General features: G+C 40.1%; 1 protein-coding gene across 1 annotated transcript; it reads left to right on the plus strand.

Annotated features, from left to right (window-relative positions):
* The first annotated feature begins 1,540 nt into the window (after positions 1-1,540).
* On the plus strand, positions 1,541-21,301 carry LOC137295155 (uncharacterized). Its single transcript, XM_067826476.1, has 6 exons — positions 1,541-1,572; positions 5,997-6,069; positions 14,108-14,201; positions 15,138-15,256; positions 15,739-15,838; positions 20,980-21,301. The coding sequence occupies exons 1-6, from the start codon at positions 1,541-1,543 to the stop codon at positions 21,282-21,284; spliced, it is 723 nt and encodes a 240-aa protein (XP_067682577.1). The 3' UTR covers positions 21,285-21,301.
* Positions 21,302-21,555: the final 254 nt, after the last annotated feature.

Below are 21,555 nucleotides of genomic sequence, written 5' to 3' on the forward strand. Positions count from 1 at the left end.
TCTAAACGACATATAAAAATTCATGCAATTGCTGTAAGAGAGTAATTTAAGCCGGTGCAGTCATTAATACACAAATTGAAACATATTTCTCAACAGTAAAATTATTTTGCAGTTTGCAGGGGGAGCAAACGCCTGCCGTGACGTGTTACAACACGTGGCGGGGCGAGTCATAACCGTTAAGGGCCGTGCTTGTCTTGGTAAGCTATGCAACTGGAGTAACTTTTGACTGGGTTATGGTTAAGGTGTGGGGCGCAGGGGGGATGACTAGGCGATATTTTACGATCGCTTCTTCTACTCCATATGGTCACAACTTTACTCGTTCTTATTTCGTTGAAGTCTTCGTCTTTGCTTCTGTCTTAATGACATTAAAGTCGTGAAGAGGAAGGACAACTTGCCCCCGTGTTGTCCATCGCAGGAGCGGGTGTATGTAGAGCGGTGTAGGTATGGCATTAAAGTCGTGAAGAGGAAGGACAACTTGCCCCCGTGTTGTCCATCGCAGGAGCGGGTGTAGGTATGACATTAAAGTCGTGAAGAGGAAGGACAACTTGCCCCCGTGTTGTCCATCGCAGGAGCGGGTGTGGGTATGACATTAAAGTCGTGAAGAGGAAGGATAACCTGCATCGGTATTTGACCTGACATTCAGAAGACTCAACATCGGCAAAATGTCGTCGATGATAGTTAGGACGATGAGACTCACGCATCCACATCATCTGGCCCACCTAGCTCCCTATCTCCCCACCCCCTCTCCTCCTCTGCCTCGGAGATGTCTAAAGCATTTTCTTGCACAGACATTCCTGTGCCTTAATTTATTATTCCCGTACGGTAGCAGAAAATATTGAAAACAATGTTAGCGGATTAAAAAGTTTGTTTTTATTATACTTTCACTTGTAGTTTATTAGAGTTTATCCCTTGCTTCTTTGTGCATGCCTTGTTTTATCATGAGGTGCGGTTAGAAACCATTTAACACTTTTACTTCTGCTTCACAGTGAGTTTTTAAGTCACTAATAGTACATTCAAATTATCCAGGCCGTGACCTGTCAAGGACCTGTCAAGGACCTGTCAAGGACGATATTCAGGGGATATCTATTTCAAGGGGGATACCAAGGGGGATATCTATTTCAACAACAACAACAACAACAACAACAACACAGTGTTTGGAAACAATCTATAATGTTGGTTATCAACTTCTAATGGATCATTAACGTGTTTTGAACTATTGAATTTGGTTAAAGTGAAATGTTTTCTCGGTCTGTAATATCCGTCCAAGAGTTGACAGCTTGAGATATTTAAGCCATATATTTCACGACACTTGGAATTCGTTGATAACAAAAGGATATTTTTACATGACTAAACATTTAAACGAGCATAAGGCGTGATTCTGGTGAAGGCTGCTTTCCAAGACACTGGAATGTCTGTTTCATTCACATGAACTAATATATAAGACATTATATGGTATAGGAAAGAAATGCAATATTCCAATACTTCCTTTGAGGTCCCTTCAGCATTCGACTTTCGACCGCACAGAAAAAAACAAGCAAGGATGACGCCCAATGGATGCGAGACCCAGAGACAGTAAAGTACATGTGACCACCAATGTCAGGGTTATAGTACACAGTGACTTCACCAGCACTGTTGAGAGAACTCGACATCAGAGCGGTCAGCAATGTCTGTTGTCTACGGATTTGTTACGACCTAAATTGTTGTGAAAGGTAAATTGTAATAGTAGCAGAAAAATGTAACAATCCTTGACGTAAATTGCAATGCAATTTGACGTAAGCTGTAGTATTTTAATCATTCATTCGTGAATACGCATGTGTTCGGTTTTCGTTGCGTTTCTTACATCATATAAGCTTGTTTGTGCCATATCTGAAGAAAGAAATGATGTATTTTAACGGTTTGAAACCAATTACAGCCGGTTTGAGACAAAATGATACCGATGAATTGTAAAGGACCCAGCTGTGAACACCCTAACCCGAGAGGATGCATCTACCAGATCCCTTGCAACTGTGGCGACCTATACATTGGAGAAACGCTGAGACCAATCAACACCAGAATGAAGGAACATCAGACCTCAGTCAGGAAACTCGACCAGAAATCGGCCATCTCTGAACACATACTCAAGAACCCTGAACACTCAATTCGATGGGAGGACACTAGGATACTATCTACCAACAACAACAACTGGCGCCAAAGGAAACTGCAAGCGGCCATCGAGATCCGGAGACAGAAACCAGCCATCAACCGCGACCAAGGAGTGTACCTACCAAGTGCCTGGGACTTATTGATAAATTAATCTCATCTACCTGTGTACATTCTATCTATGTAATTCATGTATAGCCTATCTACCCGAGTACATACTTGTGTTTGTACATCACCAATCCTCATGTAAACATGCTCACCCCCGATGAATTGCACTATAACACAAAACACAAAAAGACGCAAAAGAATTAAACCAATGCGGAGTCCGCTACAAACAAGAGACCAACTCTAGAAAAAAAGCAAACAAAAAATGAAAAAGTCATTATTTATTTATGCTTTTTCTCAGTTTGTTACAAGGGCGCAGTGGTAACTGAAGGAACAGCGCGAAAAATAGCACACGGATTAACGCGTTTGTATGTACCTAGTAATGGCAACCTGGGTCTTCCTGTGGAATTTCCATCATTGAGACTTTGTAGATTATGGCGGTTACTTCACGAGCAAATTTCCTTTTCTATCGCTTTCTCAATCAGCAGTAATCAGATGTGTCTCACGTCACTAATCTTCCGGGATATATATTACCCGTACCAGTGTCGTGTACATTCATGGTCAAAGCGTCCATTGTATCAAATGTTTTTTATCATGGCCGTCGTGATGTAAAGTACCAGGCATGAATGGCCCGTGAGATCATCCTCTTTGAAAAATGCAGATTCAAACATACAAACCATAGGAAACAACACATACGAGGGGATGTCAATAAGTTTTGAGCCTTGCATAGAAAAACACAAAATATTGGTATGAACCACTTTTATTTTTCAACATAGTCATCTTGTGAGTCAAGACACTTGTTCCATCTTTTCTGCCAGGCGCTGATGCCATCTCTGTAGAAGGCGCCATTTTGGCCTTCAAACCAAGCCTCAGTAGCAGCAATAAGCTCATTATCATTCTGAAATCTACGCAAGTGTTTCACTTGGTGCCAGGTCTGGAGAGTAGGGGGGATGCGGCAAGATTTCGTACCCGCATTCCTGGACAGCACCGGCTGCAACGCCAGTCTACCATGCTTAAATTCATTGACCCATCGTTTGATGGTAGCAGATGAAGGGGAAGACTTCCCTTAAGCTGCTGAAAGCCTTTCTTCAATGTTCTTAGCCGAGTTTTTCCTTCAAGAGCTAAAAACTTAATTATTGCTCTATACTCAATTTTATTCATTTTCACTGCCGTGAGGGGGGTCTCTTTCTGTCAATGTGAGCTGTTCAGATAACTTCTGAGAGTAGGATGCCACAACTTATATATCACATCAGCTACACCCCAAGGTTCAATGTCGTACCATAGGCTGTGACACCTGGGTATGAAAAATGCTTAAGGCTCAAAACTTATTGACATCCCCTCGTACATGCACGTGCATTGATGTACGAACGCATACCTGTACAACTATAGAAGACTTTAGTTTTACGCCTCATTTAGTAATATTTCAGCAATATGATGGGACATAAGTAATGGGCTTTACACATTGCACCTACGTGGGGAATGGAACTTGGGTCTTCTGCGTGACCAGCGAACCCCCACTGGCTACCCCCACTGCCCCTGACTATAGATGAGAGGCCATGTCACCGATCTTATTCTTTCCAGGCGTATTTTCTTTCGCTGTCAAACATATACATGTACTACTCAAAATATGTTAAGGAGCACTTGTTTCACATTGCTGTAGATAATCTGTCATGACATGATAGAGTAACTGTAGTAATACAAGTTCTCTGACAGTTTCATATGAACATATTTAATTTATTATTTGGGATTACTCATTTTCAGGACGTACAGATTCCAGTCGCAGTTTGTTTGGGGTTTTTTTTGGGGTTTTTTTTTTATTTATTTATTTTAATTTTTTTGGTTTGGATGGTGGGTGGGAATGGTTAATTGAGATTCAAACTCTCAGAGTGAGGCACTTGACTTTAGAGTCTAATCCCACGTTCACCAAAAGATAGAAATAATACATATACCAACTACCCTGAACAATATTACAGATGGCTGGAGATGAAATAGCTCTATTTGAAAACATACCTCATGTCCAAGTTTGAGTGCAGGCACATCGTTTGCCAATATTACTTTCAGTCCACATCGATCATGCCGGGTTTTCAGAATAAGATTGTGGGCAAGTCATAAAGAAATACACCAATGAAGGAATGCCCACAACATGAAGATGTGACGGAATACTACGAAATTAACTACAGCCCTATGGGATCTTGGATGTTCTGTTACATATTAATGAGTAGTATACTTGTTAAAACGTCCAATGAATAGAAAGTATGCACCTACGCCTGGAAACTGAATACAAAGGAATAGAAAGAGGGTGTTATTGTTGATGGTGTATTTCATACGGTTTGCAGGAGGTAGTGGTATTCTAGTGGTTAAAGCTAAAGGCAAGGATTCGATTGGGACATTTAAGAAATATTGATAAAAGCGACGAAAAAACCCAACTCAATCATTCAGCGACGTAAAGTTTTCCAAGTCCTAATGTTTTGAATGATTAACTCAAATGAAAGTATTACTTTCTTTTCTCGACAAATTATTAACCCAGAAGGGGTAAAAGTGTGACAAAACTCCAGACAGGACTAGACTGGATATTTTACTGTTTGGATAAACATATTTAAGTCACTACCGAGTTAGAATTGATCTTCGTTAATCCATGCTCGTTAAAGGCGACTAAAGGGATCGGGTGGTCAGACTCACTGACATGGTCAACACATGCCATAGTATCCCAAATGCGTAAATCGATGTTCAAGCTGTTGATCACTGGATTGTCTGGTCCACACTCAATTATTTACTGAGCGCTGCCATGTATCTGAAATATTGCTGAATGCGGCGTAAAGCAACATACCTCAAATCACCTCAATCACTCATTCTCTACATTAATTTTGACGAAATAGAATAAGTCAGTCTGGTAAATAAACAGTCAATTAAAGTTCATGGAATTTACACTGGCAATAATTTCATCGAAGAATTTACTTATAAAGAAGAATTAACATATTTTCTCGAAGAATATTCACGAAGGCGCGTTTTAGCGATTCACTTTAGACGTTGGTGTAACGCTACATTTTTTCTTTTTTTAAACATTTTGTCGTCGGCAACCATTCCCCCACATGCTGGGATTCAGCAGTGATTGGCTTGCGTCAGCTTGTTTTCTAAGAATTATTGTTTTTCCTTTGTCAAGTTTCATTTTTGAAGAGTGTGCATAATGAAAAGGAGCCAAAAGACATTCTTTATATACGACACGGGTGTTCGACGTTGTATTTCAAGGTCTGTGTGACAGGCTACAACAAAATGTGTAGGGGTGATTAAATCAAGGGGTTTCTTACTTTTTGGCATTGCGTTATTTTCCCCTGGTTGTAGATTTATTTAAGCAATATACCGAACAGGAAAAGAAACGCAGTTTCGGGGGGAAATCATGAAAGTAAACGTTCATGTTTATGTCTTCTATTCAAAAGCCTCAGAGAAAGCAGAGTTGCGTTTCTTTTGCTGTTCAGTATATTTCAACTATATTCACACTACCCTTTAATTAGAACATATGTTAAGATGATTATATGAAAATGAAAATATATTAATGTATAGAATCATTTATTGCCCATGGTACATGCCCTAGGGTCTGTATCGTCTAATCACGCCTTTTTTGTTCGTTTGAAGTTTACAACTAACACGCGCTGTGCCTTCACGCAACCTAAAGGGCATACATAAATCTCAGCTCGATGCTACTCAAACTGTTGGGCTCAGTTACGTGTCTTATATGGTTACTGGTGAGATCAAAGGTGCCGAACATTATTTTGGAGACAACTGATATTGATTGACGTCGTGGCACGTTGTATCACCTCAAGAGTACAGGTAAGTAAGTCACTTTATCGTGTGATGTGTACTGCACCCTTGAAAAGAACATGCGTTTTCAGCAGTTCATTTCGATATGTTTTGACAGTAATTGTCAATTCCTATGTTTGAATCCTTAGTCATGTCGTGTTTAGTGTGTGCAAACGCATGCCGAAACAGCTTTCCAAGTAATGCACGTGCAGTGTGTCTGAAACATGGGTAGCGACATTGAGTATTTACGACCAAACCAAATTCATCATTTCATTACGAAATCATCGACATAAATGAAGACACTAAATTCGAAGACTGAATGCGACTGACCGGAACGTCGCCACTGGACGTTTAAAAGCAAGGGGTCGAAGTTTCAAGACACTTGCACATCTACCACAGCGCCATGTTTTGATTATGGCATCGATATACATGCTTCTATTTGATCCCAGATCGTCCCAGAAGTGGAAAACCAAGAATGCCCACTCCTGCTCAGGACTCATCCGGGTGTTTCATCCACATCCCCCATTTGCTGCAGCAACGGACACTCCGGAACAGGTGTCTGGTCGTTCCGACCAAACCATCAGGCATCATCTGAGAGGGGTGAGAATTCTAGCATATGGACCTGGCCTAATGGTGTAACACTGTATAGGAACCTGAGGAAACTGGCGACGCGTTTGGTACAGCGATGAATCGCGTTCGTTCCTTCCTACAACGGTTGGGTAGTGTACGACGTGTATATCAATGTGGACACCAACCTTTATGCGCCAAACTGCGTTCGACAGATGGACAAATATAGTATGGGTAGCGTCATGGTATGGGAAAACACGGGTAGAGTGTTTCAATCCAATCTTGCACCAAATCGCCACACTAACGAAATCCCGTGACCTCACTTCCTCCCACGTTTTAACCACCAGAGGGAGCCGCTTCACCACGACACCGTAGCTCGTGTAACAGGTGCCCAGCTCGCCGATGCAAACTTCAATGTCCTTTGGCCTTCCAAATCGTCACATCCTAACCTGATCGAAGATCTTTGGCACGAACTTGATCGACGCGTCCGTAAATGTCACCATTGTCCTCAGATACTTGCAGAACTTGCCAACACTTTGCAAGAAGAATGGCCACGAATTCTCCAAGCAAACTCTGACACACACATATTCCCATCCGTGTGTTCCAAGTCCTTCATATATGTTCAAGATTAATCGCTTTATGTACGCTTAAATAGGATTAATACATTTCTTAGAAGGGTATATATGCCTTACACTTGTTATGTGTACATCTTCTCATCCGGGAGACATGAGATATTGTTGGACGTTGTGACCTCTACTCATCCCAACATATAAGTCACTGTGTCTAGTGTAATATAAACATTACATTGGATGCACGTACTCCGCAATCACGTAAATCTGGGTCTCACATTAATTTCCACTTCCGTCTCAACAATGTCAGGAAAGAGTGAGCATGACTGCCACCACACTACTTTATATGACGTCAAAGGCTGGCGACAAAGTACATACATTTATATTCTTTATGTTTGCTGCTTGTCTGGAGATGAAAGGAATAGAATTCTCTGACTCATGGCAGAAATAGGAAATGGCCATTTTAAAGAAAGCATTTTGTGTACATTTCACTTCATACAATCACATCTAATGCCTGATGGTAGAGGTAGGATTACAGCAGCATATATAATAAATTGGAATGGGATTGCCGGGATTATTTAGAGACTCCTTTCCACTTTCCAATAGTCAGTGATGTAATAGTTCTGAGAATGACAGTCTCTTTCCCTGTCTTTTGATGGAATAGTATAACAAACGGTAGTGAGTGAGTTAAAATTTCAAGTGACATGGACAATATTTTAGCCACATAGTGACTGAAACACGGTACAGATTTATAATGAGGGTTAAAAACTAAATCAAACACCTGTAAACAATATAATAACTAGATTATTACTAACAGATGTTTAAAACTAGTAATTAAATCTGAAACAGTTTAACTATGGAGGACGATACATTATAAACACGAGCTACAGAGCACCAACAACTGACTTACTACGTAAGTATATGTCACTTAGTAAGTTTACTTAACCCAAACCTAAATACTTAAATACTTATTAATGTACAGTATTGGTCTTCTAATAACGATTCATATACATGTTTATGTAGCATTCATTTTCAATTTAATTCCCTGTAAGTGCATAAAATAAAATGCCGTACATTTTCTCTTTACAGTGACTTAAACCACTCATGTTTGAGAGTGAAGCACGATAGCCCATTGTAGTTGCTAACAAGCGGAAATACTGTACTTGACGTCGTGGACTGCCATACAAATATTGTTCAATGACAATGTCTTCCCCACCATGGACATAAGGGTCTCATAACTATCGCATGTATTTCTCTCCGCTATAAATCAGGGAGCTGGGGTGATTGATGCACTGTGATTTTTTTTATAGCGAGATCACTCAAAGCATTTGTTTTTGTGATACATTAAAACCTGACATGTGGTAGGCGTCAGGTAGTCAATGCATGATTCCCTATTATATATTTCTCGACGGTAACTGTCAATCTATAGTAGAGCACCCATGACAGTCGAGGGAGAATGTCCACAACGATAGCTGCAAAGGTGGGTGTCCATTTCCGAATTAGCAACTGCAGCATTTTTAGAGTGAAAGCTAGTTTTAAATGTTTGTTTAACAGAACAAATTACTGGTATATTATGTCGTTGATGATTAATGTCATCCATACGTGGTGCTAGTCCGCTGTGTGGTCATCAGCCGGTGATGGTTCGGGGTTGGGGAATATTTTGTATGTAATTCTAAGGTCATACACACGCTGGAAACAATCAACAATATAGCCATCTAGGATAGCAAATGTGTCATGCACCAAATAGAGCCCTTGGCCAGCTCATGAAATATCGAAAACGATCCAGACTGCATCTAGGTCATACATTTATCAAAAAGATATTGTACCATATGACAGCTGCAATGAGGGCGTATCTTCTCCCATCGATGCCAACCGTAACAAAACATATGCCACTAAAAGCAAAATATTGGGAAGTGCATCGGACATCACTTTTTGAAACATCTTCAACATGTCTATCATAAACATTTTGGAAGGTTACTGAGGCCCGAATGTTGTAACCTTGATCAAGAAACGTTTGAGTGGCAATGGTATTTGAGAAAAATCTGCCGAGTGAACATGCTCGGTGTCACCTGAGCATTCGTAACTACTCGTTTCATTCCGGCAAGCCGTATGTCACGGAAAGAGACGAATAGTTACGAATGGTCACCTAAGATGTTTTGAAATGTGGATTGTTCATCACATTCGGAATGCACAACACAGACGGGAAAGAAAAAGTGACATGTCATACAGACAAACCCAAATCATTTAGGGCTTCTAGCCCATGGCTGAAGAACCCCAGTACAACTCACATTCCCGTTCAAAGCGGCGTTAAACCAATCTGGCACCGACACAAGGAAGAGCCATAGTACGGGATCCGCATGAGTCTAGGAAGTACTAATTAACTTGACTAGGAATTTCAGGGATTTCAGCTGTGGTATATTCTTGAGTAATTTGTGGTATTCCCTGACAGGGCGAATAGTGACTCACTGAACAGTGTTAGTTTTGCGACTGGATTGACATTCAGTAAGCTGAACGAGTTATACCTAAAGTGAAATGGGACAAGCCAATACTGCCAAAAGCAGATTAGTCAACCATTGCATTTTTACAAAACGATTCGATATAACTGGCTCAGTGGTTTTGATGAACTGTTTAACTTTGAGTAAATATTAAAAAGAACATATCTGAAACTGATTATCACTGAAAATATATTCTAAAACCACCTGAAGGTCTGTCTATAGCAATTGCAGTATAAATTTACAATCTACGAAGTTTATGGTCCTTTTTTAGTCTCGTAAACATGTGCACATGTACTTTCACAACGACACACGTTTGTAGCATGAAATGGCAATATAAAGAATGCATTTTAATGTATATGGAGAGTCGGATCTGAAGTTTCACTTTAGGATTAGAGAAGCCTACGATCGTGTGTTGGAATCGTGGCTATGGCCAAAATAGCAAATTTCTCACACCTGGATCACTTAGGGCTTCTAGCCTATACGAAACTGGCGCGTCCTCTCATGTTTATGAGTTTGATAAATCCACGGACTGACATTCGGTGATGAGAGACGTATTCCAAGTGAAAGTTTAATGAATGCTTTATTTTAACGAAGAGACATTGATGGATGAGTAGGATGAAGGGTGAATCCCCTCTTCAAGGCAAGTTGGCTGCTGAAGACTAAGCACATAGCGTGTCAATCAAAATAACCACTTAATGATGATGAAGTCGACGTTTAGACTGGTGCATCGTGGGCTGTGAGTTAGATCATGGGAAATAGTTCAACCATGCCCATTGGTGATAGGTCGGTTGCATCTAAAGCGGACTTATGAATGGTACCGCAGGCTTCACACATTCCACACCTTTTATTCTCATGCGGTTATGTGAGTTAATATTTAACTCACATTGGCAATATTTCAGTTATATCGTGACGAGAACATATTTGACTTTGAAATGGAAATAATTATATTGCATTGTCGACGAAGGACTGTTAAACAACAAGAATATCACAAGTAGAATTAAAACTACCAAGGAAAGTTAAAAATAATAGCATTATTTGGACAATACGATATAAAACCCGGCTATAGATCGCAAAAAAACCCAGAAGGTAGATCACCATACCAGGGACCATGGGGACTTACAGTACCTTTGCTACCTGCATGGACCCTAGTTGGATTTACACCACCCCTTCAGCTTCTGGCGATTGTAAGAAATGTTAGCCAAAGTTAAAATATCAAAATGCTACGTTTAAAAATCCTGGTAAGTACAAGTTGACTTACGTACCCTGTCCAGAGGACAATAATTGTACAACACTTCAACCTCGTACGGCATTGTCTGGTTGTTTCAGACTGTGGGCAATGTGCGTATATTTTTTAATGAATTCAGGAAACACTCATAAATATATGTTTCAAAGCTGGCTTTCGGATTTGAAGGAAAGTACACGATATGAATCCTACAAATCGTTAAAATGAAGGTAGAAAAATATAGGGATTGATAAAAATGGAAGGATTTGTATGTCATGTAGACGAGGAATGGAGAATGAAATCCACTTTTTACATGTCCTACTCTTAATAACGTAAGAATTCTCTGTACACACCAGATATGTACTAAAGTAATATGCATTCCAGACATTGCATTCTCTTCTTTTATGACCTCATGAAATGACATCATTATTTTACATCCTTGAAAAATATTCCATACCCAAACTGATGTAATGGATGTGGGTCCGAGGCCCAAAATACGATAAACTTCTTCCTCTTCCTAAGTCAACGTTTAGACTGGCGTGTGGCAGACCCACCCTAGGTAGGCAGATAGAATTAGTGCTGTGGGCGTTTCTGGATTTCCGTAATCACATGAGTGTAGCTTAGTGGTTAAAGCGTTCGCTCGTCACGCTAAAAGCACGGGCTCGTTTCTCCACATGGTGTAATGTTGTTGGAGTATTGGTAAAAGCGGCGTAAAACTAAACTCACTGTAATGACACAAATCATTTTTGTGAGAGAACCAGGCGACAAAGGCTTTCTGTGGTATCTTTACGTCAAAGCTCTGTGTCATCTGGTGAGTCAGTGAGTTTAGTTTTACTCGGCATTATTCCACCTATATGGCGGCGGTTTGTAAATAATCGAGTCTAGACCAGACAATCCAGTGATCAACATTATAAGCATCGATCTACGCAGTTGGGATACAATGACATCTGTCAACCAAGTCAGCGAGCCTGACCACTCAATCCAGTTAGTGGGATCTTACGACAAGCATGACATAGGGAACAGCAGAAAGTGTAGCAACAGAGTGCAGTGAGGGTGAAATAAATGGCCTTGAGAAAACAATAGAATTATTTTGTTGATCCAGAAGGTTTCAGTTTCAACAACCGCTAACTAGAAATCCCCACACCATCTTCACCTTGTCAACCCGGACGCTTCTGAATGTGTCATGCATAGACCTAAACAATAGAACTATCACATTATCAAAATGAGAGTCGAACCCTTTGCTCATGTCTAATAAACAATTTACTCAAAGACTGAGATAAAGCCGTGAAATTATTTCTTAAACTGGGTAGCTCGTGTTAGCTCTAGACTGACACAAGGCCCAAGCAGTCCTGGATGGAATATTAGTCTTCAGCAACCCATGCTTGCCATAAAAGGCGACCATGTTTGTCGTAGGAGGCGACTAACGGGATCAGGTGGTCAGGCTCGCTGACTTGGTTGCCACATGCCATCGGTTTCTAGTTGCGCAGATCGATGCTCAAGCTGTTGATCGCTGGATTGTATGGTCCAGGTTCAATTATTCACAGATATATAGCTGCAATAATGCCGAGTGCGGCGTAAAACTAATTATCTATTGTTTTTGTTTTCATCAAACTGGGTTCAAATGTTAAATTATGTAAGAAAGGTTTTCAATTTCAAACACTTGAAATAGACCATCCTCCATAAAAGATAATGCAAACACATGAAATTGAACATATTCTTTTATTTATTTGTTATGAATATGGACAGGGTTTAGTTCCTTGTATTTGTCACTTGTACTGACTGATGAATCATATAAAGACAAATCTTATGACAACAGATTATATTGGTGAACCGCGTATGCACAAGATACCCCTGTAATTTTCTCTGGAAGCTACATTCGTAAATGTTTTAATATATCTAACCATGTCATTAACACAGCTTTGAGATTTGACATCAGCGGTGTTGTCAGAGAATGATTGCTGAGCCCCAGGGTACACATGTTTTTGTGATCACTTATGTACATGTATGACAGGTGTCTAGAATTGTAGAATCCGTCCACTGTCACTCACTATCATAACTAAATCTAAGACGTTCCTCTGACGAAGAGAAATCTGTTGTGAATTTGACGAAGCCGTTCAACGACATAGAGTGATTAAGTAACGAGATTGTGTTTTACAAAGTAGTTTATCTGACACATGAACATTCTATTATAGGCTACGCTCTTGTTAACCCAGTAACCATAACAGTGATCACTGACGCGTAACGCTCGGATGAGAAACTAAGTCTTGGGACTGTGGCTGTTTGATGGAGTTCAAGAAATGGATCCATCCATCCAAAAGGATGGAATTGTAGCACGCACAGATCTTAACGCTTCCAAAGCTACTACTACTGCAGCTGCTGCTGCTGCTGCTACTACTACTACAACAACTACCACTACTAGTGCTGCTGCTGCCACAATCATTGCTACTACTACTAGTGCTGCTGCTGCTACTGCTACTGGTTGTGGTGGTGGTGCTACTACTACTACCACTACTAGTGCTGCTACTACTACTACTACTACCCATCCTACTACTACTGTCACTACAACAACTACAACTACTAGTACTGCCGTTACTACAACTAGTAGTAGTAGTAGTAGTGCTGCTGTTACCACTATCATTGCTACTACTACTACTGTTAGTACACCAACTACTACTACCACCCACTACTACTACTACAGCTACTACTACTGCTGCTGCTACTACTACTACAGCTACTACTACCACCACTATTGCTTCTGTTACCACTATCGTTGCCGCTTCTGCTGCTACTACTACTACCACCACTACTACTACTACAACTACCACTACTATTACTACTAGTACCGTTACTACTACTGTTACTACTACTAGTACTGTCACTACAACAACTTCTACTAGTACCGTTACTACTACTGTTACTACTACTAGTACTGTCACTACAACAACTTCTAATAGTACTGTTACTACTACTGTTACTACACCACCACCAACAGCTACTACTACTACTACTATTACAACTACTACTACTGCTGATGCTACTGCTACTCCTGCTGCTAATGCTACTCCTTTTGCTACTACTGCTACTACTACTAGTACTGCGACTACTAGTGCTGCTGCTACTACTAGCAGACTACCACAACCAAGAACAACTTCTGACAATTATGTTTCCGATTTAATCAGTTTAAGTCAAGTTACTGACATGTTGATATGTTTCAGACGGACGCCATGGCGTACCTCGCGGGTGTCCTCGTGCTGGTAACGTTGGTTGGATGTGAGTCGGACGTTCACGGTACTTTGAAGATAGATGAAGGTACATATGTGTATCCGATTATCTTTATTTCAAAACTTAGCTTTTAATCATGTCAATGAAACGTTGCACGTTAGTTTTAATCTCGGTGTCTCCATGTTCCCAAACTGACAGCAATAATTGGGAACATGCTTCCTGTGATGATGCCATTATTGCTAACTGAAGGAGCATGCATACACTCCGAAACGTCGTGTTATTCACATCCATTTCTGAATGTCCTTACGACTTATGGTTGTCGTGTTTCTGTCACATGTTTCATGCGTGTCTTCTCACCCCGACGTTGCTCATATTATCAGATGTTGTTAAGACTAGATTATTATAGTGAGATCTGTCAAATCAGGACTCTTTGTGAAACAGGTTTCTCCCTAATCCGGACTAGATTCTGAGTGCAGGCAAAATTGCCTTTTCTTTATAGTTAAAGCTTGCTTGATATGATCTGCACTCTCTCATCTACGGATTACGGACTAAAATAACAGTCCCGACAGACAACTTGATAAGAGCACAATGCTTTGTAATCCGGACGTTGCTGACAAAATAACAGTCCGTTGAATAAACAACTCTGTTACTTCAGTCCACAAGTATCTAAGATATTTTGAAGCGGAGTAAACATTACCGTGAGCATTTTTAAAAGGACATTACCGAAGATAAACCGAATTTTGAGGACCAAAAAGAGCAGTTTGTAGAAGGGGGCCGGCTTAACTCAGGGGGGCTAAGAAAACGACAGGACTTCTATAACCACATAAACTGTTGATTCCCACTTTACAGAACCCTGCTCCTAGCGACACATTGTAAACACAGCGGCACCTAGTAAACACATAAACGAAGGATTCTTTCCCAATTAATGTACATGTTAGCTTGAGAATTGGTCATCAGATCCTGATATATTGTTGTTATCAAAGAAGTAACGAATGTATCAACCTTTCCTTCGTCCATCCCCAGATATGCTTCGAGAAGTTGGATCTCCGAAAGCACAGAAGGAAGCCATCTGTCGATACCTGTGCGGTCGAGGTCCAATCAGGGCTGATGTATGCTTCTGTCGAGTAAGCATACCGTGCATGGTGAGTCATCTGTATCCGTACAAGGTATCTGTCTACATCTGTACATGGTGTCTGTCTACATCCGTACATGGTATCTGTCTACATCCGTACAAGGTATCTGTCACATGTAGACATTTACATTATCTTGTCTTCGGTATACCTCCAGTTCACTTCGCGTCCACTGTCTGCCCTTCTCACGTTTACTGTTATAGTTCATAAGGTAGTACCACAAACCATCATCATCTCGGGAAGAGGGGTAGTCCAAAGGTTAAAGCGTTCGCTCGTCATGCCCAAGGTCGATACCCCACGTGGGTACAATCTATGAAACCCATTTCAGGTGATATTGCTGGAATCTACTTAAAGCGGCGTAAAAACACACTCATCCACTGATAATTATCGGAACAGTATCCCGGTTTGTGTAATTACACGGCTATTAGCTATAAGTGTATTCTAGGCTCTCATTAAAAGCTTAGTTACTATATGACCTTGGTATATTGTTCCAGGACTCGTTCTGTCCGGCAGGGAAACGATGCAAGAGAATACAGGGCGAGAAGGAGAAACTCTATGCTTGTTGTCCTACAGGCAATGTGAACATTCCACCAGGTGAACTATACTAATTTGTTGTTTGTTATGTCTGTTGAGCTTGTTGTATGGCTGAGTACCGACTTTATCTTCATACATTATATCATATACCAAAGCGGATAGAGTTACGTTTAAAACTCAAATCATTTTCTGACCTTCTCAGCGTGTCTCTGGATGCCATTCCCATTTACCTTTCGGTTTACAGATCTGTCATTAGTAAAATATACACACATATACATATAGTCCGAATTGTGAAGAGACTAGCATTATTCATTCATGTATTTATTTTCAAGCATGTGAGTGAGTGAGTGAGTGAGTAGTTTTACGCAATAGTTTAGCAATATAACGGCGGGAGACACCAGAAATGATCTTCACACTTTAAGAACGCTTCCCAAGAGTGTAAAGTGCTCTTGGTAGGATTGAGGAAAGGCTATTAAAACATTTGAATATGATAAGTCGTACCAAATCCACACATAGACTTCCTCAATATAACATATATCGGGTTTATCACATAACTGATGCACTCAAGTACGGAATCAAATGCTATCATTGTTACGAGATATCGAATATCACAGGGAGATAATGTCAAAATTCAATTAAAAACATTATTTTTCAGTAAAAAGTAGACAATAAATAAGTTATTAAAGTTAAAGAAAAGGAGAAAAAGATCTAAAATTTCAGAGTGATGTCACTTGTAATGAAGAAATGCACATTCTGAAGGCTTGGAGCCCGGCTCTAACGTAGGCGAACATTTATCACTATCGATGCTAAATTGTGTCTAAATGGCAACAAAGAAGACCAAGATAATGGGTGCTGTGGCTTTTTCAAACGCCACATTCAGCAATATTCTATGTGGCTGCGGTTTGTTTAGAAATGTTATGAAATAAATTCTAATAAAATAAGTGTTAAAGGTGAAAGAGGAAAGGACGGAAACTGAGAGTGATGTCACTAGTACCGAAGCCTTCAATCCGGTTCTCCCATTATTCACAGATATAATATCGTGATGTAACTGTAACTGTAATATTGATGACTCCACAGAAAAAACAACATTCACTCAAGTGAGGAAACCCTTTGTTACCAACGTCAGTGGGGTTGAGGGGTAAGGGGATTTACTTGTATGTGGGTCCGGAATGCGAAATAATGAGGGTCCGCGATGCACGGCCTTTTTCATAATGAAAACAAAGAACGACTACGTCGGTACCGTAAGTTCAGTCTGTTTCATACAGAAATCCGAAAAAGATAGGTTCCGAGTTGTGCAGAGCGCACTGTACTACATTGGCATCCATTACAGTGCCACAAGGACATCATGGGGTGAGGAGTGAGGTATTCCATCCTCCCTTAAAGGACCATGTTATCTTTGTGATCTGATTTCATATGACCCAGACTAACGGTCAGTCTCTGAATATGTGTGTATGTATGTGTGTGTGTGTGTGTGTGTGTGTGTGTGTGTGTGTGTGTGTGTGTGTGTGTGTGTGTGTAGGTGTGTGTGTGTAGGTGTGTGTGTGTAGGTGTGTGTGTGTGTAGGTGTGTATGACGATACAAGGATATTTATCGAAACGTCGAATAATGAAGTTGTTCATCCATATAAGTTTGTGCTTATGCAATTACTCATACCGATTTGATATATACTCTTTTAACAAAAAAAATTAGGGAAAGTTCGTTTTTAATTAACGATTAAAAAAAGAACACGAAGTGTATGTTGCCTTATGCCATACAGTAGTATGCCTGCCATGCAACGGCAACCTGTATTTGACAAAAACAAATAATTTCATTTTTAGTGTAGTTTGACGCCGCATTTAGCAACCAACAATTACAGTATGACAAACAAGCAAAGAAAGATATTTTGTAATTCAGAACGCATTCAGATAAAATGTACTCTAACTCTAAACCCAACATCCCTTAGCCACTGCGCTTCTTGATGTATCTAATTAGGCATTTGATCCTTATGATTGTTTAACTAACAATGATATGGGAGATGACTAATTGGTTTAAACGTGCGTGTGTGCACCTGGTACAATGAATCCAGTGTTAAATTATAGATTCTTGTCTAGAACTCTCTCTAATTCGATGGGTTCAGACTACATGCACTAAGAAGCTATTCTAGAATCTCTGGATCCTTCCAAATAAGCCTAAATTACTCCCAGTCTATTTATAGCAGCTGACACACCACGGTCCGCCATCTGTACAGTTGCAACATTACCATACTAACTTCAAATAATCAAACAGAATTTAAATATGGCTACCAGGGCGGCCATATTGAAACTCGGATTCATATCTTTCGGTTAATAGCAAAATAATTTTGAGAGGATAGAAAGGTATACGACGATTAAGAGTACTTCAGAAACATCTGTTGTAACATTCACCATTTTCAGCATCAACAGCCCCATCTGTAAGGATGGTACCTGATTCAAACCAGAACTGGAGGTGTCCATTCTTGATATGCAAACACCATCCCCCTAGACAAGCCAAGTGGCGTGTAGTGTATAGAGTTTGGTTGAACATGGCAGACAGTATATGCTACCTTGTCAGTCGGATCAAGTCTGAATCAGTCATCAGTCCAGTTCTGGTTTGGCACAAAGGTTCTGATGTTGGAAAGATCCTGTCACTCCTGACGACAGGCTCCCTGATGCCTCACGGCCTCTAGCGGTTTCTACGTTATGCCCAGTGCTCATCACTGAAATGTTTACTATGATTTCAAGTAATAATAAGGACAGCACCAGTGATGAGCTATCATTGTTCCTGAAAAGGAGTCACCTCTCATTACAGAATCAAGGACCAGCCTATTAGTGCCGAAATACTTGGGCCCTTGTAGCGTTCATTAAAGACATATAAACCGATACCTGTTTAATCTAGACGGTATACGCATTTAAAGTTTACAACATGTGTGGAACTATAGTGCTATGTCACTCATTTCAAACATTGGATTTGTATTTGTTGTTAATTATACGGTATCTTCATTGGTCACACGTGACCTGGAGTTGCCCTTTGTTTAAAGCGTCAAACCGGAGGTCGGAAGTCCAGGAATCATTTACAACAAAAGCATCAATGACTACCAATAGAAATATTCACCCACGGCTCTGGTGTATTTCCTGATTTCTTACTACTAAAATATATTCTGTATTGCATTCGGGTGGGGAGGTGGGGTAGCTTAGTGGTTAAAGCGTTCGCTCGTCACGCCGAAGACCCGGGTTCGATTCCCCACATGTGTACAACGTGTGAAGCGCATATCTAGAATCTCCCGCCGTGATAATGCTAAAACTAAACTCACTCACCCATCAAGCTGGCACGCAGTAATGTAATTGGAATACCGTTCAAAACGTAAACTCACTCACTCACTATTCAAGCAATTTATTCAAACGTTTATACCGACAAACACTAAGACAGATCAACCCATCCGCAATGCAACAGATGTTTCCTTTCACGCATTTGCTGACACAGTAGTTATGCATTCTATCCCTTACACTGCTTACTGAGAGGGAGACAAAATACTAGTTATTTATATGCACTTCCCAAAGTAGACTGAATTAGACTGAGAAATATACGATTATGGAGGCATATAAACCCTTCCCACTATATATTAAACATGGCTTCTTTTCCCGGAAAAATGACATTTGAGATTTTTGTTTGCTCCCAGATTTTATTTTTTGTAAGTAAGGCTCGATTCCCTGTTTTACTTTTTTAACGTGAGACCTCTTCCCAGGTTTTACTTTTTCCAGACTCTATATATCATTATTAATATTCAGATTCAGATGATCTGTGAGCGTTTGAAATCATGTGAAATATATCGTCCAGTTTCAAGCGCAAATGGTGTCCGCACGTTTTACTTCAGTCACCGAGCCGACAAAGATGCCACTGTTAGGTGACATGTTTACAGTTAGGCCTGCGGTCGTTACATTGATTTTACTAGCGCTTCAGGTACTGTTATGTAGCTTCAGTACATGGTCATCTAATTATCCATCATTGACGGCTTATATGTGCAGTAAAGCACTCCTCCTCTGTTATGGTAGGGAAAGTAAGTAATCGACCATTTGGTGGGGAGAAGTAGGACCTCGGGTGCTTCGCTCTCAACACTGGGTAACCAGAATGCTTCGGTCACTACCTCAGGAGGCCAAATTCAGCCATTCCATTTCTTTACAGCCAGTGTTTTCTAACAGACATATATAGAAAAATAAGTTTTGCGGGATTGTAAAGAGTAAGGGCTACACATGCCAGGTGTATGAGTAATTACCTTTCAAACACATCATTAATTACGTACATTTAAAAATCACTTTTCATTACGTGCAAACAAAGCATTAAGAAAGAGTAACATATTTCCAAACAGCATAACATCAACTTTGGAAGGGGTTCACAATATAAACCCTGTCAGTTAACGCAAAGGAAATAACCCTTTTGTTTTAGAATGATGCATTTAGCATATTCACAAAGATGTATAGGTTGCCATGTATTTTCCAATATGATTGAGTCAGTGAAATATTAATATTTACCAAATCTAATTCTAAAAAAAACTTTCTTCAAGCAGTGCCATATATAGCTATTTTTGTTTAGATGACAGATTTCATATAAGGTATTACAAATATTTTACAAACAGGATACAGGACCCTTAACCTCTTTATCTTCTTGACTCACCACTTGCGAATTAAGCATTGGCAGAGGTAAATGTTACTGAGGATCCCGCCAGCCATGTGTGTTTAAAATTGGTATATTGGGCGCCTTCGTTAACAATCTCTTGAGTGTCGTTGAACAGGTCAGGCCAACCATAGATAATTTATGAGCCTACTACAGTGTCACGTACATTTAGGTTTTCGCTCAGATTTTAAAACAGTCTCACGTCATAACAATATGCATAAATGTTTGCTAAAAACAAAGATCGACATGAAATCTCACAAGCTTTTTTCGGGAGAAATAACCGTCAGTCTTCGTCAAGGGCTTGCACCAAAGGTCTTAAAATATGCCTCGAAAGATGTTTAGTGAATATTTTATTGGCCTCGAATCGAATCTTTACAATAAGGGTATGACACTTACGACTACCCATGGAAATATAATCATCACAGCAATTTGTCATCAGGTCTTGGTGCTCTATCCCATACGTACGAGAGACACAGAAGCAGTTGATTCTGAAATAACCTTTTCACCTGCAGCATAACATTGTATTTTCTCCCCAGATTGCAAACGATCACCCCGGGTTCTGCAAGTGCGACCTTACCTCACCTACTATCGCTACAACGTCGTCAACCGCCGGTGCGAACCGTCCTACCTCTTCACGAAAGAAATAAAATGGCAGAAAATACCCGGGTTCTTAAACGCCTACATGTGCAAGATCTGTACCCTGTTTTCTTTCTGTGAACAAAGAGGGGACAGTTTGGACAACCTCAGTTCAATTTTCAATTTCGAGGAGAAAACAGTAGTAAAGGACTTTAATATTCCTGAAGGAGACAGGAAAGATCTTACAAAATTTGAAAGACATTGATTGTCCTTATCACCATGATAACCCGAAACTGATAAAATGGTACAGGTGATATACAGATATTGTCATTGTTATCATTGACATCATCCTAAAGGACAACGATGTTTTGACAACGTTGTCAACACTCAGTCGAGAATAAGTCGTCCTATTACACAATATTTTTATACAATCTGTATGCTATGACACGCAGCAGATCTAAATTATAAGTGACCATGCCAGATTATTTCACCCATTACAGCTGTGCCAATATTCGATAAACCTTGTGTTTTGTTGT

This window comes from Haliotis asinina, chromosome 8 (genome assembly GCF_037392515.1).
Source record: "Haliotis asinina isolate JCU_RB_2024 chromosome 8, JCU_Hal_asi_v2, whole genome shotgun sequence".
In the NCBI taxonomy this organism is placed as follows: domain Eukaryota; kingdom Metazoa; phylum Mollusca; class Gastropoda; order Lepetellida; family Haliotidae; genus Haliotis; species Haliotis asinina.